General features: G+C 40.5%; 1 protein-coding gene across 6 annotated transcripts in view; it reads left to right on the plus strand.

Annotated features, from left to right (window-relative positions):
* caskin2 (CASK interacting protein 2) overlaps positions 1-20047 on the plus strand; it is a 62817-nt gene that overhangs the window by 8914 nt on the left and 33856 nt on the right. For 5 of the 6 annotated variants that reach the window (XM_017483882.3, XM_017483881.3, XM_017483880.3 and 2 more), the window contains exons 3-5: positions 12567-12618; positions 18681-18778; positions 19691-19836. In XM_017483882.3, the coding sequence (XP_017339371.1) occupies positions 12567-12618; positions 18681-18778; positions 19691-19836 (296 nt within the window). Of the gene's footprint in view, positions 1-9896; positions 10094-12566; positions 12619-18680; positions 18779-19690; positions 19837-20047 lie in introns of those variants that run through there. The other variant, XM_017483883.3, reaches the window with a different exon arrangement.

Consider the following 20047-nt stretch of genomic DNA (forward strand, 5'->3'; position numbering starts at 1 on the left):
ACCCACAGTGTTCTGCGCGGACACAAACAATAGTCTGTTCTAAGAACATTATTTAATGCGGGTTTAATTGACACGTGCTCCTTCGATCGTGCAGATTTAACCATTTCTTTTCACATCCAGTCTTATCATATTCATGCGTTAACTGCGTCTACTTACAGATAAGCTCAGGTTTCAGTACAAATACTGTCTGCTTTTGAAGTAGGTTGATATTAAAGCACATTAATGTTTGCCTCATATTTTGTTTCTGGTGGTGTATATGTCGTAATATAGTTGCTTTAAATTACAGCAAAAAAAAAAAAAAGGCAAAGGAAAATTTTAGTTTCCACTTAAAGAATGCTTTCCATCATGGTCCAGATGGCTTGATTAAGTAATCCATTGTTTTAGACAGGGGAAAGACTAATACTTTCCTGTTTTGCTGGAGATAATGTCATTGTGAAAACACTGTTAAATCCCACAGATGGACAATGCCGTCCCGTCCCAGTCCCCCCCCACCCGTCCCTTCCCGTCCCCGTTCCCCCCAGTCCTCCTTTTCACAACAGGGACTTCTGACTTTGTCTTTATAAACATGATGTGGTCTACTGTTTGATTATTCTCAGCACACGCTTCACAGCATCATATCGTCTTACAGGTAACGATCAGTGAATGTTCAGACCAAGGAAGCTTCAAATTCAGATGTTCAGATGTTTCGCTGGTAGCGAATGTTCAATCTTGTACTGTTATTGTCAGACTGTCACGGCCGTATGCGAAAGTTATGCAGTGTGAACTGAATGATAGGCAAAGGTCACAAACCCAGTCACAAAGGTAGGGGTCAATTTTGTGAAGGTCTAGCTACATAAAATGAAGTACCATGGAAATGGTTTTGGACTTCAATTCCACATGGACATTCTCGCAGTGGTTGCTGGGACGACGGTTGCTGCGATGGCCTTTGGACTGCAATTACCACATAAGTTTTACACTCGGGTCTCCTTTAGTGAACAGTGGACTAGTTCAACAAACAGACATATAAAAACCATAATGAACTTTCTTTTACGTTCGCACTATCCGTCGTGACCCAGACGAGGACGGGTTCCCTTCTGAGTCCGGTTCCTCTCAAGGTTTCTTCCTCATATCATCTCAGGGAGTTTTTAATCGTCACCGTCTCCACCGGCTCGCTCAATAGGGATAAATTCACACACTTGTTTATATGTTTCTGTAAAGCTGCTTTGAGACAACGTCCGTTGTTTAAAGCGCTGTACAAATAAAATCGAATCGAATTGAATACAATTCCTTGCTTATAAATGCATGACTGAATTGAGAAAACACTTAGACACTTTGGAGAGTTTTTGTCGAGTTTTGTTTCCCATGCTCGAGCGTCACATTACCACGTTTAACTAAGTCCACAAACTCAACCAGATGAGACACACTGATATTAAACATGGAGCAGATAAACGTGAGTTTGCCCATTGTTTTCTTATAAGGTAACTGATAAGCCATTTGTATTTTGTATCTGGTTTGGAGAAGCAGGAGGTTTAACCTTCAGGTATCAGAGGGGTGTAAAAATGATGTGAAATTCTCCTCCTTTAAATCTCGGTGTGGATTGGACTCTAGCTCATTTGTAAGTTCCTTTGGTTGCTATTCTTGCGTTTAAGTAGGAAGTGTGAGCGATGAAGTGAGTTGCAGTATATATTGAGACCGTTTAATCACACAGCCACACATGCTCATGGATTTAGTCGCTGCTCTGGGCAGAAAGCCAGCACTGACACTCAGCTGGCTATGTATGGATAAGGAATTACTCTCTGCCTCACTTCATATCCCAACCTGCAGATGCAGATTCCAGACCAAGCTTCTCAGTGTTTCATGCCGTAGAGTATCTCAGTGGTTATAGTAGTGCATTAATGAACCGAAGATCAAAACTCAGGACTGGCACTGTGCTGCAGTTGGGTGTTTGAGCAAGACCCCTAAAGCTTTCCGCGTACTCTTATTCTGGAATTACATGTTACGTCTGCTGGTAGTGAGGCGTTTCTAACCTGACCCCCTGCCCAAAATAGTATGTGGCAATTCCAAATTCTTGGTTGTGGATGGTTAACAGAGCACACGTACAGCACAGGTGATTATATGACTGACTGATTAAATAATTAACCAGTTGACTGATTTGATAAGTAACTCGTTTACTGATTAAATGGCTAATTGACTGGTCAACTAACTAACTAAATAAATAAATAACTTGTTGACTGACTAGATAGAGTAATGGGAAAAAGAAAGTACACCCTCCTTCTGTTCTATGTATTTAATGATCAGGGCCTAAATTACAGCTGTCTCCCTCACCGGCCTCTACAAACAAGTAACCTCAGGTTATTTTGGAAAAAAAAAACTCAACAGATTTCAGTATGTTGTCATTTTTGTTTCCAGAAGGTAAACCGACATTCAGAAACGAGGCTGGGAAAAATAAGTACACCCTATAACTCGGTAACATGTAGAAGCACCTTTAGCAACAATAATGTGAAGGAAACCTTTTCTGTTGGAGTTTATCAGCCTCTCATATCGTTTTGGAGAAATTCTGGCCCACTGTAGAAGTTTATAGAGGTTGGTGAGAGCCACACAATTGGTATTTAGGCCCTGATTAAAATAAATAAATAAATAAAACATTGGAGGATTTAAAATTTTTTTTTTTTTACCATGACCAAAGGTGGGTAGAGGAGCCAAAAAACACTTAAGTAAGTGTTTACTTAAGTACAAGTAAAACTACAAGTAGAAGTAAAAATGTTAATAATTACCCGAGTAAGAGTAATAAAGTACTCAAGGAGAAGACTACTCAAGTAGCAAGTTACGAGTTACTTCAGATCTGATTAAAACGAAGGGAAAACCCTGAATCTCAGACTACATGGAGAACTGTAAGTCCCACCTCTCATTGAAAGTCCTTCTGTTCTGTTTATATGATATAAAACCTGGGTTCAAGATGTAGCAGCATGTCCCAGTCCTGTGATGGGTACAGTAACACACAACCTGTCATTTTCAACATATAATCTCTCTCTCTCTCTCTCTCTCTCTCTCTCTCTCTCTCTCTCTCTCTCTCTCTCTCACACACACACACACACACACACACACATACACAAACCAAAGAAGAAACACATTCCCAACTGCTAACTGTCTTTATTTTCACAACACGTTCACAACACAAACCTGTCAGCGTCTGCATTTAAACAGGACAAAAGAACAGACTATGGAACAGCACAGAAGAGAAAGTGTGTGTAGAGAGCGAGAGAGTGTGAGTGTTTGTGTGTGTTAGTGTGTTTGTGTTAGCATGTGTGGGTGTCCTACCTCCCTCCCTCCCTCCCTCCCTCGACATGCCCGCTTCTTCCTCCCCCTCTCCAGGACTAAGCCTCTACAAAAGTGAGCGTTTGCTGCGTCCGCATTCAGACCACTGCAGCGTATCGCCAGACTTGCGACATCATTATACGGGTTATAAACTAGCTAATTATTAAAACTACATATATTCATTAACATTTAACAGTAACTGGGGAACGCCACCGAATGTAGCGAAGTAAAAGTACATTTCACTGATTAAAAATTAACTCGTGTAAGATTATTTTTTTTCAAAAAGTTATGTAACAAGTCAATGTAGCGCATTATTACCCACCTCTGACCATCACTGTAACTAACTAATTAACTGGCTGACTGACTAGATAACTATCAAATGGACTGACTGGCAGACTGATTGATTGACAGACTGACTAACTAACCAATTAACTAGCCAACCAATTAACTAACAAACTAACTAACCAAGTAACCAACTATCTATTTTACTTACTAACTATATTAACTAGCTATTTATAAATAGTTAGTTAAATAGTTAGTTACTATGGTTGATTAGTCAGTAAAACAGTTAGCTAGTTAGTTAGTTAGTTAGTTAGTCTGTCAATCAATGAGTCAGTCAGTCCATTTGATAGTTATCTATTCAGTCAACCCATTAATTAGTTAGTTACAGTCATGGTCAGAGGTGGGTAATAGATAACTATCTAATGGTCTGGCTGATTGATTGACATACTAAGTAAGTAAGTAAGTAAGTAAGTAAGTAAGTCACTAACTAACTAACTAACTAACTAACCAACTATTTTACTGACTAACTATATTAACTAGCTATTTATAAATAGTTAGTTAAATAGTTAGTTACTATGGTTGATTAGTCAGTAAAACAGTTAGTTGGTTGATTAGTTAGTTAGTTAATTAGTTAGTTAGTCTGTCAATCAATGAGTCAGGCAGTCCATTAGATAGTTATCTAGTCAGTCAGCCAATTAATTAGTTAGTTACAGTCATGGTCAGAGGTGGGTAATAGATAACTATCTAATGGTCTGGCTGATTGATTGACATACTAAGTAAGTAAGTAAGTAAGTAACTAACTAACTATTTTACTGGCTAATTAACCATATTAACTAACTATTTGACTAACTGATGTAGCACTGACTTGTATGCATTTGCACAGAGCCCATAGTATAGTATAAGGCTGTTGAATTCCACGTGTTAAATTCACCCTGTCCTTTCACACTATTTATCTTTGTGTGTTGTAGATACAGGATAGTGTTTAGACATCACCAGGGTATTTAACGCCCCTACAATAGGAAGTAAAAAGGTCGGTATTAGGTTCAGGTCACATGTTCTTTGTGTGTGCATTTCTGTACCAAGTGAACTTTGTTAATTGACTGTGGCCCATTTCACAGAGAGATGCCCACATGCGATACAGCACACCATCCAGTGAGAAAAGACCACTGTTGATTGATACAAAGACTGTTTGTGTTAAAGTGTGTGTGTGTGTGTGTGTATGTATGTAAAGGAGATAAAGAGAGATAGACACGGGGTGGGTGAGCAATGTCTGGAATGTTGGATCATGTTGAAACTTGAACTCTTTTTTTTTTTTTTTTTTTTTTTTTTTAAAAAAGGCCGTTTCAGTGCCACGTCTTCTCCATCCCCTGCTGTAATTTGTAAAGTTCAGGCGGGCGTCTGTAGATGGAGTGCCCACTGCCCGCCGGCCAAGGCATGCAGATTTATAGGGAGGCTCTGTCACAGCACAACAGGCTCTATGATCAGGCCTTCGTGAGTGGGACGAGGTCTAAAGCGTGCACCCAGTTTTCTGTCCATTTGGCCGAGTCAAACCCCCCCCCCCCCCACCCCCCATGTCTAATTTGTATATACATTTAGAAAGAATTCCAAGAACATGGAGAACAATTCAAACCATAAAGTAGAAATAAACAGGGAAATAGTGTGAAAAAAGGTGAAGAGATTGGGGGTGTATGTGTAATATATATATATATATATATATATATATATATATATATATATATATATATATATATATAACTATAACCAGACCTTGAGTGATACTATTCCAGAGTTTTGTCCTGGACTTGTTTGGATTGGTCTACTGCTTGGTCTTCTTGATGCTGTATGTTTAGGAATGTCCTCTAATATATATATATATATATATATATATATATATATATATATATATATATATATATATAAATATTTTTTATATATTTGCTGTTTTTTTTTAATGTCAATAATTTATCAAGGTGTTCTGTAGAAAACTGGTGGCCTCTGATTTTAACTTTGGGGTAATAATCTGGAGTTTAATGGTGATTTAGTGGATCTGTCACATTCCATTGTTACTTACGGCAAGTCAAGGACTGACCTTCATGGTTATGTAGATAGAACTGGCAAATATTTCTTTTATAATATATAGCAATCCAATAACTCCTGTATATAAACAGAGCCTTCTGATGGGAAAAACTGACTGAGTAACTAAATCATTACCTGATCGACTGATTAGATAACTAACTCACTAATTTACTGATTAAATGGCCAATTAAATATCTGGTTAACTAACTAACTAAATCTAAATAAATAAATAAATAAGACTGACTAGATACAGTAATGGGGGAAAACACCCTCCTTCAATTGTATGTTTTTATTTGTAAGGGCATAAATAACAATTGTGTGGCCCCTACAAACCTCTGGAAATAAACAAAATAACCTCAGGTTATTTTGGGGAGTTAAAAAAAAACACCTCAGCAGATTTGAATATGTTGTCATCTTTTCCAAAAAGCAAACTGACATTCAGAAACGAGGCGGGGAAAAATAAGTACACCCTATACCTACTTTAACCTTTAACGGTAATCAATTATGTCATTTCCCATTATGAAATAAAACATTTTTATTCTGGGAAGCGAAGCTATATCCACATTCAAATCCTTTCGCATTTTAATCACATGTAAATATGTTCCAGTCCACTGTATTAAAATGCCACACTGATATCTGCTAGCCCCAAGGGAGTGCCATGAAAAATGTTCCATACACACTGGAAAAAAGGAAAAGTTGACTTAACTTCAAATTTCAAGGCAACTTGCTGCACAGATTTTCTGATTTTATATATATATATATATATTTTTACAGTGCATGATGTCCTTTTTTTATCTACCAATGAAGTGCTACATTAAATGGCTTTTGTAGATTTTTTAAATGCTGACATTTCGTGTGTTATATATCACTGTAACTGCCTAACATTTCCCACAGTCTAATATACTATTGTAATATTGTATCAGATAATAATACTTCTTTTACATCTAAAGCTTCTTGTTGGACTTCTTACACAAACCCTGATTGCATCACGTTAGGGATTCAGCTTAGATAAACGGATCGCAGCAGTAAATATAATGATTATATGTACGCGATATGGACCGACAAAGTGTCCTGATATAAAACCAAAATCTGGAGAGGAAGGTTGTTATTTTCAGATTTCAGCACATTTCATGGGTGTTATCTTGCTTGTTTAAAAACTCAGGCCTGTACATGTTTTACTTAGTCAGAACTGAATGATATGAAAAGCATTGTTATTTCACGTAGCGAACATTATGAGTCACACCCTCAGGTTAACACTGTACAACTGTTGCATAAATATAGGCTTAACCTTAGCTGTTATTTACACTCTCTGTCATGCTCGCATATCACAAGGTGCCATCAGGAACGATATTTAGAGCGGAGATAAACGTTTTTGACTGGAAGTACTTTACAGGAATCACAATTTAAGGATTTAATGCACGGCTGTGATCAGAGGCTTTGTTATAACATCACTGAAGCCATTATTGGCACATGTAGAAACATGCATAAAGAAAAACACACAAAACAGACGCCCTTAGGACAGAATGAAGAACACAAGGAAATTTTATTTACAGCAACAAGACACTTCGTGTGTTCGGTTTCCGAAACATATTACAACCCCATTTCCGAAAGAGTTGGTACAGTATGGAAAATGCAAAAAGAGTCATTTGATAGTTCACTCGACCCTGTACTGTATTGAAAACACATGATTAAGACAGTATTTGATGTTTTAATTTGTGAATTTAATTAAATGTTGAAAATATAAACTCATTTCAAATTTGATGACTACAGCACACGTCAAAAAAGTTGGGACAGTCGACTGTTTACCGCTGTGTAACATTAGATTTTCTTTTAATAACACTTATTAAGTGTTTGGACGCTGAGTGAAGACACCAGTTGGTTAAATTTAGCAAACAGAATTTTCCCCCCATTCATCCATTATGCATTTCTTCAGTTGCACAACTGTACAGGGCCTTTGTCGCCTTCATAACGCACCACACATTCTCAACGGGAGACAGGTCAGGACTGCAGGCAGGCCATGCTCGCACCCGCACTCTCTGCTTACGCAACCATGCGCTTGTAATCCGGCCAGAATGTCATTTGGCGTTGTCCTGCTCTGGATGGCAGCGCATGTTGCTCCAAAATGTGTACATATCTATCTGTATTAATGCTGCCCTCACAGATGTGTAAGTTCCCCATGCTATGTGCACTGACACGCCCCCATACCATGACAGACACTGGCGTTTGGACCTGACGCTGATAACAGCTCGGATGGTCCTTTTTACTCTTTGGCCCGGAGAACATGACGGCTGTTTTGTGCACAAAGTACTTGAAATGTCGACTCGTCGGACCACAAAACAAGATTCCACTGTGCTACTGTCCATCTCAGATGAGACCGAGCCCAGAGAAGTGGGCGGAGCTTCTTGACAGTGTTGATGTATGTTTTGTTCTTTGCATAGTAAAGCCTTAACCTGTATCTGTGGATGCAGCAGCGAATGGTGTCGACTGACAAAGGTTTACCAAAGAATTCCCGAACCCATGTCAGGATATCCATTACAGACTCATGAGGGTTTTTAACACAGTGACGTCTGAGGGATCGGAGATCACACGTGTTCAGAAGTGGTTTTCAGCCTCGCCCTTTACGCACCGAGATTTGACCGGATTCCTTCAATCTTTTAATTATATTGTGCACTGTAGAAGGTGAAATACCCCAAATCCTACCGATCAGTCTTTGGGGAATGTGTTGGATTATTCGCTGACACATCTGGACTCGGCCTTTTTTGGAGGCTCCTCATATACTATGATTAGATGATTGCCTCACTTGTTTCACATCACCTTCTTATTTCCACTTGTCACATCTCTATTAGTCCTAAATAGCCCCTGTCCCAACTTTTTTGGAATGTGTTGCATGCATCAATCTTCAAAAAACTACGCAGTTGATTACATAAAACCTCAAATACCTTTATACAATTTTTTTTTTGTTTAAATACTCAAACTCAAAGTACAGTCACAAAGCTCTCCTCTTTGTTTTATTAGCATTTTCCATACTGTCCCAACTTTTTCAGAATTGGGGTTGTATAACAAGTAATAAAAATGGCGATATAGTTCATGTTCACCTTTTCACATTTTTGTAGTCACATGATCTCAATATAAATACACCTGTTCCTGCAAGAACCCAGAGTTAGTTAGAGAACATACATGAACACCAATGAAGTGCTATCAAAACAAGTCTGGGGCAAAGTTCTGGAAAATGATCAATTATAAAAAATATCTTAACCTTTGAATGTTCTCCATTAAGTCCAGAGCAGCGAACGAGAAGCAAAGCGTAACTCTCAGTTTGATAAGCTTCTATCTGGCATGTAATAATCAGTAATGAAAGATGGTCTTGGTCAGATGGTTAGAACGTTCGACACGTTCACGCCTCCAGGGTCCGGGGTTCAATTCCCGCCGGGGAGTTTGCATGTTCTCCCCGTGCTGCGGGGGTTTCCTCCGGATACTCTGGTTTCCACCCCCAGTCCAAAGACATGCATGCATGGTAGGCTGATTGGCCTGTCTAAAGTGTCCGTAGGGTATGAATGTGTATGTGATTGTGCCCTGCTATGGACTGGCACCCTGTCCAGGGTGTACCCCGCCTTGTGCCCGATGCTCCCTGGGATTGGCTCCAGGTTCCCCCGCGACCCTGAAGAAGGAGTAAGCAGTAGAAGATGGGATTCCTGTCTCTGCCCGGCATGCGTGGAGTTTGCATGTTCTCCCCGTGCTTCGTGGGTTTCCTCCAGGTTTCCACGGGTTTCCTCCGTGTACTCTGCTTCCCTCCCCCAGTCCAAAAACGTGTTGTAGGCTGGTTTCCAAATTGTCCATAGTGTGTGAATGTGTGTGTGTGTGCGATTGTGCCCTGCGATGGGTTGGCACCTCGTCTAGAGTCTCATGGGGTAGGCTCCAGACTCCCTGTGACCCTGTGAAGGATAAGCAGTACAGAAAATGGATGGAAGGACTTGTTTTAAGACACAACTACTTACCCACTTTGGATTTGAAAGATATTTCATTATTATTATTCATTTTCTTTTTCTTCACTTAAAAAAACAAACCCATAAGTGTGCAAATTTCGGGATCAACAACAGTTGGGTGAGTCCACGGCTAACAGTGCAGGGATTTGTTTGGGATGCACTGTGTGCCTAACGGTGTGGGGTGGAAGAATTTGTTGCGTTTTGGGTTTTTACTCCCACCAAATTTTGAAAGGAAGAAATGGTCATAGAGGCACAGAGTTTCTTCAGTGAGCGTGAGGAAGAGGGAGAGGGACGTTTTGTCTGAAACCAGAGCCGGAGTGTGTTTGTGACGAGGCTAATGCAGGATAGAGAAGGGTTTTTGAGCAAGTGTGGATCGTGGAAGAGTTGGGGGTGTTTGCTGACTGAATGAGGCCTTGGAGTAGACAGGATGGGGCAGGTGGCTGTGTGTGTACTGACTGGTGAGTAAGTTTGCAGCTATGTATTTTAACCCAACGCGAACGTTTCACGTTTCAACTCTTAATTACATGCAGCAAGTCTGAGCGTATAAAAACGAACCATTTTTGGACTACCCTGCACGGCTGATCTGCTTTATACCCGCGTCAATCATCGCATATAGCTTTAACATTAACATAGCAGAAGTTTTATAGTGACTTTTATGAGCACATCCAACAGTTTGTCTAGGATGAAAGACAGACAGTGTCTCATCCCATTTACAGATAAGAGCGTCTGTGTGTGAAATGCGCAAGGGTTTTTCGAGATGAAAGCTCGAGAACTTAGAAGCACGGGGACCAACATGCTGTGTTCAATCGCTCACAGTTTCAACACATCACTTGTTCAGCATCTTTTCACTCAGTGACCTAGATCACGTTTCGGATTCTGTTATAGAAGTCATCTGTGCGCAGGCTGTTTCTGTTCAGCTATTTTGCACAACGCATTGCAGTGCTAACTTATTAAAGGAACATGTTTTATTAACGTCGCTGTACGAACGCGGTGGAATTCTGGTAGTATGTTTCAAGCTCAGCTTCATTGGCAAAGCCTAGGACGGTAAATCTACTAGGACAAATATGGTAGTATAATGTCCTCAAGGCAAAACATATCGCAATAATAATACTGTTATTTTTCTGCCCAGCAATTTGACATAAATTGAAGAAAGAAAAAAAAAACACACAGTATTAACAATGCTTGAATTAGTCAACCTCACAAATTCGGGTCTTAAAATTCAGGTCTTAAAATTCAAGTCTTCACGTCCGGGTCTCACAGGGAGAGCTATGGATTGCCGATACTATTGTGACATGTTACTCTGGGCCGGCCCCCTAGTGGTGGGATTTGTGCTGACAAGCCACAAGACAAGATGAACCTAGCGGACTATGCGCAAATTGAAGTACCGTCTCTAAAGTCACATATTGGTTGAATAGTATGTTTCGAACATCAATAGCATTTGATTTTCAAGTATTGTTATTGCGATATGTTTTTATTCTATTTATGTAATTCAACATGACCTTCAGGACATTTGTCACGATTATACTTCCATAGTCAAATCAATGCACAAAAGATGAAAAGGGCATATGTTCTTCAATAACAACAATTTCTTATGCAGTAAATTGTGCAGTTGGACAGTAAGGGTAAGTACTTTGAAAGTGATAGAAAAAGTAAGTACGTTTAAACAAATGTCTTTTGTAGCGTTGTAGATATTTGCATTCTTAGCAAATAGGGATACTACCAGACATTGCACGCTGAACAAGGAGTGAATCATGAGAGAGGTGTGCGGTTATAGGAAAAGAATCGGTGACAGAATGGGGTGATCTGGTCCCATGAAGTGGCGTTACTGTTACCAACCTGAAGTTGGTTATTTTCCTGTAACAGCATGTACTGAAGTGTTTGTTCCACATCGGTTTGCCAACAATGACGATTTCTTATTACTTTTATACATTTACAGTTCATTTAAAGTGAACTGGGTTTCATCTAGGTTTTGTTACACGTAGGTTAAAGAAGCTAAAACGGAAATGGCGTTGCCAAGAAACGGAAATTTTAATCCTTTTTTTTTTTTTCCTCATCAGACGGACGTGAAAAAAAGCACGTTGACCAATTTCACCACATGATACATTCTAGGCGATGGCCATAAATGCAAAATGAAACAGTGCGTTTTTCACATTAGCTCTGGGATTTAAAATTACAGAGAAGATACGAGTCTTGGCACCCCCCCCCCCCCCCCCCCCACAGAAAATACAAACAAGCTATAACTTAAATATACCCAAGCTGTCGGATTTTCTCCAGTCTTGGCGGCCTCTGTGTGGTTCCAGAGCGGGCTATTCATAGCCGATCATTTATAGAGTTGAAACAAACTTTAATAGTTGCTGGAACAACATAAGCATCCGTTTCGAAGCTCATGGCGTGAACGGGAAAACACTCCTAATTTGGTTAGTTACACACCTACATGGTCATGGAGGCAGCATTGTTTGGACAGCGTACAGCAGTGAGGCTGTGTGTAAGCGCTGGCTTATCCGTCTGATGACACCGCTATTGAGTTTCAAATACGTATCCCCGGCATTCCTTTAACGTTGAATCATTTAGCAGATATTTGAATCCAAATGAATTTACACACCAGGCCGAATCAAAGGCACTGTTTTCGGCCACTGTTACAGAACCGAGCATCGCTGCCAAATTTAAATGTTAAAAAAATCAATAAAAATATCCTGGCATCTACACATGCACAATAAGAACACAACCTTCTTCCACGTCATCTGGGTGGAACCCCGATGAGCTGCAAATGTGAAACAAGTGCGTTCATGCCATGGAACATTCATGAATCAGACTTTTTTTTTTTTTTTTTTTTTTTAAAGATAACAGGAATCCGAGGTAATGGGTTTGTTGTATATGTCTTGTATATTTCTATTTCTATTTATTATCTGACGTCATCTTTTGTGTTTGCAGAGTTACTCAGCTCAACAAAGAAACTGAACATCAACTACCAGGACACAGATGGGTGAGTGTTGGACGTGACCGTATGAAAAGCTTCTGGATTTGTCAGCGTATTGATTTCTCTACTGCACCAAAACCTTCATTTCCTGGAGTGTTTTGCTACAAGTCACGTCTGGTTACCGTTCACACTAGACGTCATTGATGAAATGATGACATGGTGGCAAATCTAATTAGGTGTATGTGAAAGAGCGGTTCATATGGCTTCACACAAGCTTTACCTAGCTGAACTCTGACCTGTGATTTCGAAAGCCGCAGGGGCGTGGGCCAACGAATAAAAAGAAGGCGGGGCTGTTTGTGGAATGAAAAATGGAGGAGTACATTATTATTAAGTAACGGTCACACCCCTGCTTTTTCCCCAGAACTGTTTGTTGCTTGGCGTACATCCGGTGGGGGAAAAACCCCCCCAAAATTCCAATCACAGTGATTTCGACATCGTGACGAGAATCAGCGTCAGAAGTGGCATAAGGTTCAAGCATGCGAACTTCTTGTTCTTGTTTTTTTTATATCTTATAGTCTGCAGGCTATACTTCATCACTTTCATTTTTTAAAACGATTATTAAGTGGATTTTTTCCCCTCTACTTGGACAGTTAATTGATTTGTTTGTGGTTTGACTGTTGCTCAGTAAATCAACAGTGAAATATTTTTCACTCCAGGTTTAGACAGGTTATTATCAACATCTGACACGAACTGGACGGCATGTCTTATAAATCCCAACAATTCTGCAAATTGCAGATAAATATCAGTTCTAATACGTCTTGGTGTTGGTCTTGGTGTTTTTACGTCTCCGCCACTAGGGGCTGTATGCATCATGGGTTCGGATTGTCCGTGCGTCTGTCTCAGGTTCTCGATAGCTTCACTTTACTCCTATGAGCAGAAGAATTGTACCGTCTCGGAGAAAAAACTGCACTAAACTGTACCTTTCTTGTCACTGAAGTAATACCTTTAAGAGTACACCTTACTTTACCATCAGTATTTATCTTTGACACAGGAAATGCATATAGAGTACCTTTTAATATTTACAGTATGTATCCTTGAATCGTTTTTAAAGGTACACTATATGCACATTTCCACGAGAATGATACACACTCAATGTATAAAAGATGCAGGAAAGGGAAAAGGAAAGGTAGAGTTTAGTACCCTTTCCTTCTGTAATTACTGTGAGGGAAACTGATAGATATTGAACATAAGAAACAAACGAGGAACACGTTTCATTACTGTCCTGTGTCCAGAGGAATCATTTAAAGAGTGATTCTCTCCATTATTTGCTAAGTGTAAAATCGAAAGCTGCAGTATAAAGTGTAGTAGTATTATTATTATTATTATTATTATTATTATTATTATTATTATTATTATTATTATTATTATTATTATTATTATTATTATTATTATTATAGAAGCAGCGCACGCTGGCTTAGTGGTTAGCACGTTCGCCTCACACCTCCAGGGTCGGTGTTTGATTCCCACCGTGGCCCTGTGTGTGCGGAGTTTGCATGTTCTCCCCGTGCTGCGGGGGTTTCCTCCGGGTACTCCGGTTTCCTCCCCCAGTCCAAAGACATGCATGGTAGGCTGATTGGCGTGTCCAAATTGTCTGTAGTGTGTGAATGTGTATGTGATTGTGCCCTGCGATGGACTGGCACCCTGTCTAGGGTGTTCCCCGCCTTGTGCCCGATGCTCCCTGGCAGAGGCTCCAGGTTCCCCGTGACCCTGAAAAGGAGTAAGCGGTAGAAGATGGATGGATGGATTATAGAAGAGTACAGGTTCCCTTTCCCTGCGCTCACAGGCTGCTCTAGAACCAGAGTTAGGAACGTGTGAAGAACAGGAATATGTACCGGGTCCCGTTCCTCAGGCAAGACGGAGGCAGAGGAGATTAGGGAGCAGGAGTGGTGTTAATTCGAGCGCTAATTTGCGATTTCATGAGCAGAGCTGAGGAGCAGCTTCCTCGGGGAGCAGGAGTCGAGGAGAGAGGGAAAACATTTTATTATTCATCAGTGCCACTAGCACTGTGCAGCTCTTTTTCCTCTTCCCTTCTTCACTTTCTGTGCAGCGCTTGCTCGTCTTCTTCGTTTTTCCTTGTTCAATTATTGAATCCGTTAATAAACTGGGTCTGTGTGCCTCTCTGTTTTTGTGGATCTTTCTGGAAAATGAAAAAAGAAAAGGAAAAAAAAAAGGTAGAAAGTATGGTACCTGAGGTAATGCTGTTCACTGTCTCGGAGATTACAGTCTGCATTCTTCGGATGTGTGTCAGGCGTTAATCACATTTGCTTAGAGACTTAGTCTCTCTCTCTCTCTCTCTCTCTCTCTCTCTCTCTCTCTCTCTCTCTCTCTCACACACACACACACACACACACACACACACACACACACACACACACACACACACACACACTCATAAGCTTTTTTCCTCTGGAATTGAGTATGAGCTCTATTATTCCGAGGAGCTCCAATATCTGTGTGTGTGTGTGTGTGTGGGGGGGGGGGGGGGGGGGGGTGTTATATCGTCTTGTTGACCAGATGTCCCCACAAAGATAGGACTAACTGACAGTTTGTGCGTTGTACAGTCCATACAGGAAGCTTCACAGAGGGTTTTTTTTTGTGATTGTTGCGGCCAGAAATGCTTGATTAAAAAAAAAAGTTTCCAAAATTTGTGATGCAACTTGCAGAGTTTTTTTGTGGGTTTTTTTTTCTGGAATACTACTCCAAATATTACGGAGTTTGCTTGATTTTGTGTTAATTTCTGCCATCGCAAAATCACAAAATCCTGGGGACTGATTGTGGGAACATTTGGCTAGTCTCCATGTGCAAAAAAATGTTGTCAGTTGAAGGTTCTGTGGGTGTGAGTGTGGGTGTGGGTGGGTGTGTGTGTATGGGTGTGTGTGTGTGTGTGTGTGGGTGGGGGTGTAGGTTTGTGTGTGGGTGTGGGTGGGCGTGTAGGTTTGTGTGTGGGTGTGTGTGTGGGTGTATGTGTGTGTGTGTGTGTGTGTGTGTGGGTGTGTTTAGGGGTGTAGGTTTCTGTGTGTGTGTGGGTGTCGGTGGGGGTGTAGGTTTGTGCGTGTGTGTGTGTGTGGGTGGGTGTGTTTAGGGGTGTAGGTTTCTGTGTGTGTGTGGGTGTCGGTGGGGGTGTAGGTTTGTGCGTGTGTGTGTGTGTGGGTGGGGGTGTAGGTTTGTGTGTGGGTGTGTGTGGGTGGGGGTGTAGGTTTGTGTGTGTGTGTGTGTGTGTGTGTGTGTGTGTGTGTGTGTGTGTGTGTGTACAGTTTTCAGCCCTTAATAAGGACCAACATAGACCAAAAGTACTCACAATGATAGGACAGTGTCATGTTTCCTCACAATCACCCGGTCCTCACAAAATGCTCTCTTTCTTTCTTTTCTTTGGTTTTTTATTTTTTTATTACAGCATTTATCATTTAGATGTTCTGCTTGGTGTGCGTGTACATGCTGGATCACTTTATCAAAGATGTGTTACAGGAGAAGGGTGTCAAATAGGGGCTACAACAAAACATTTTTTGTTTGATGGCTTGTGTGTGTGTGTGTGTGTGTGTGTGTGTGTGTGTGTCACCCTGGTCTAAAAGTCTTGTTGAAGTCTTGAATATAGAGAAATACTGTCTACAGTAATACAGTAGTATTCCAACACACACACACTTATGTATACACATACAAGAAACTAGAATAACGCTCGTAAGATTAATGTGTGTGTAATACGAGATTATTCAGCCAAAAACAAAGCGAACTGTGTAAAGATTTGCTCTCCACTCCTGACTCACACACAGTCCGAGGAGCCGTTTTTCTCCCAGGCAAACGGAGGGTTTTACTCTTTTACTTCGCCTGATGTTTTCGAAATTCCTGAACATTGCAGAGAGTTGCGTCGGCTTAACGCGCATCTAAAACCACTACAAAGCCTTCGCTTGGAAACATGTCCTGTCATTCCCAATCTCTGAGTCCTTTCATCACTCATGGCTGTTTTTTATTGTACCACACAGTGAAAGTCACAAGTGTTGAGATTATAAAAGCACTGTTGACAATGTTGAAATCGTCAGTAGAGCACTCACAGGAAATGAGGTCATTCAGGCTCATGTTAAAACGTGTTTATTATTGTCTTTGCTAAAAGCTGGAAATGACCACGGACACCGATACAGTATACAGTACGCCACTCCATCAGTCTTAAGCACAAGCTTATGGTTTGAGGGTTGTAGAACCCTTTAGTGTGCCAGATTGGACCATTTTCTACGCGTTTATACCACAGCACCGTCGAATTCTCGATTCCCATCGGTCAGAAGGTGATGGTTTCTATAGTAACAATAGTAAGATTGTAATAGTAAGACTCCGCAACATTGACTGTAACTATAAATGGATGAAAAGTATGATGTGGTGTTCTTTATTAATTATTATTTATTTTTTTTATTTTAAAAAAGAATTGTAACCATTGACCATCTGACATTGGCGATTCCTGTGAGATAAAATGAATAAAAATCCCCGGTTGTGCGGTTATTGTGATTGTATGGTTGAGGTCGTAAGTTTACGTACGCCTGGCAGAATCAGCAGGATGTTAATAATGTAAACCAAACAAACAAACAAAAACAAAACAACAGGGATCCTGCACAATCTTTACTTTTCCAGCATCTTCTGCATATTTGAGCCCTTCCCAACAGCGGCTATATGATGCTGAGATCCATCTTTTCACACTGAGGACGACTGAGGGACTCGTACACGACTATTACAAAAGGTGCAAACGTACGCTGATGCTCAAGAAGGCAACACGACGCATTAAGAGCCGGGGGGAGGGGGGCGGGGCAGGATAATCAGTGTAAATTTGTTATTATTAAAATGATTAATTTTCATTTAGTACCAGCCTTCAGAAGCTACATGAGATATTTACATGTATCCCAGAAGACAAAATAATAACAATTTACACCGATCATCCTGTTCGAAAGTTTACTCTTAATGTATCGTGTTGCCTTCTTGAGTATCAGTGAATGTTTGCACCTTGTGTAATAGTCGTGTATAGACGAGTCCCTCAGTCGTCCTCGGTGTGAAAAGATGGACATCATATAGAGACCGTTGGAAAGGGGTCAAATATGCAGAAGATATGCTGGAAAAGCAAAGAATATGCAGGACTTGGATGATTTTCCTGAAGAACAGTGGGCGGTTTAACTGCTCAGGTCAAACAAGGGACTCGTGAAGAACTCTCACAGAACATAAACACATCATGTCGTGGATCATCCAGGTAACGACACACGGGATTAATAATCAAACGTGTGGAAACTTTTGAACTGATTCATTTAGTGTAAATTCAGTTATTATTGTGTCTTGTGGGCTATATGTAAACATCTGCTATGTGAAATAGCGAATTCAGGGCAGGACTGAATATAAAATACACAATGCAATTTTTATGATCCCTCTTTTTTAATTATTAACATTGTGCAGATGTAAACTTATGACCTTAATTATAAAATAATCAACTTTATGGTGGTCACTGTAACCCTGCTGTTGATTTATTTTCCTATAACAGCAAATTCCCACGTGTTTTATTCCTTACATAAACATGTAGTGCCCCAATTTCAAGTTCTGCATTTCTGCACATATTTAATGCGGAAACCACATCAAGCTAAGCATTCTCAGAAGAAGAAGTCCTTTCTGTTACGAGTCGAGAGAGCAAACGCATCTTTTTAAAATCACCAAGTAGCATTTTTATCACATCCGCACAGCTGGGTTTCGTTGGGATTACTTCTGTTTCACAAGAGATTCCGTCTCCTAGAGCGTGAAGAAATTTGAACGTGGCTTCACAGAGGAAAAATCAGCTTAATCTGGGGATTATTATCCAGCTATTAGTTTTAATGACATGTGTCGCCAGTTATAAAACATCGTGGGTGGAGGACATAAAGTTTTATTAAAGTTTTATTGTTCGAAAGCTTTAAGGCGCTTAAAAATTGGGAATCTATCCTCTGTGTGTGTGTGTGTGTGTGTTTTTTTTTTTTTTTTAACCCAAGATCAAGCAGTCTCTTGTTCATGAGACTTCAGCAGTGTCAGTGCAAAGAGCACTGAAACGGTATTTTCTTCTCTCCATCATTCAGGTTTTCAGCTCTTCACCATGCGGCTCTCACAGGCACCACCGACCTGCTGTCTCTGCTTCTGGACGCCCAGGCTACAGTGGACATCAAGGACCGCAACGGTGATAGACATCTCCATAACAACATATTCATTTAGTTATTCGAGCAGGACTAATGGCGGGTTTTCATTAAAAAAAAATATATATATATATATAAAGAGCCAAATTTTATACATAAGCCTGTACCAAGTCTTTTGGTAACACGTGCGGTTATTGGAGGCAGAACGCAAGTGTGTAAACACATTTAGTGCAATCCAGGAATCTTTCAAAGTCCATAGCAAGGGATAGAACACGGACATGAAGCGTTACGTAAGGTTGATCAGTATTACAATAAATGAAAACATGTGCAAGGTCATAAACAGAAAACACGGAAGCAGAGACTTGGATTTACCAGACAAAAAAAAAAAAAAAAACACGAAAAGACTTTGCAGCGCAGAGCAGAAACAACAGGGTAGAACTAACCGGGCTAATCAAGGTGAGACACAGAACAGGTGAACACACAAGGGTAGTTATGCAATGACTTAGAAGCAAGAGCACATGGAAATGTAAACGAACGCACATGACATGACCCCAGAATATAACTAAATGAAATCAGAGCTCGTCAGGAATGCTGAAAGGAAGAATGGAAATACATATTCGGTCTAGTTTGTTTACGTTTTTAAAAGGGAGTATGAAGGTAATAGTGGGATGGAGTTAAAACGTAATCAGGATAACTGATCTGAAGATCTCGGAGTGGGTATAATTAGGGTTAAATAAGACATGTCGTATAGCGTGCCTAAATCCTGCCTGTAAAGATCCGCATAACTAAACAACAGAAGCTCGTCCAAAGTCACTGTTAGGATCAGATTGTATCAGATATCAGTATCAGATCGGTCTCATGTATAGGTCGATACTCAGGACTCTAGTATCGGCATCGTGTTAAAATTGGGATTGGTTTTTCATCCAAAGTCATAACGTGCTGCGGTCCTATTGTAGGAATGCGACCGCTCCACTACGCTGCCTGGCAGGGAAAGGCAGACTCGGTACTGATGCTGCTGAGAGCTGGAGCTTCGGTTAACGGAGCATCACAGGACGGACAAATCCCTCTGCACCTGGCTGCTCAGTACGGACACTACGATGTGGTGAGTATTGTACTTCAGGTGTCTGTGGTGGAAACAGTGTAGAAGGGCCGTCTCTGCTTCAGTAAAGGTGCACACTGAGTAGAGCTGGACTATAAGCATAGTATAATAAGCGGATTATTTCATATAATGGTTCTGGTATAGGGTGCACGGTGGCTTAGTGGTTAGCAGGTTTGCCTCGCATCTCCGAGGTTGGGGGTTTGAATCCTGCCTC

The sequence above is a fragment of the Ictalurus punctatus genome, chromosome 13, assembly GCF_001660625.3.
Source record: "Ictalurus punctatus breed USDA103 chromosome 13, Coco_2.0, whole genome shotgun sequence".
NCBI classification, from domain to species: domain Eukaryota; kingdom Metazoa; phylum Chordata; class Actinopteri; order Siluriformes; family Ictaluridae; genus Ictalurus; species Ictalurus punctatus.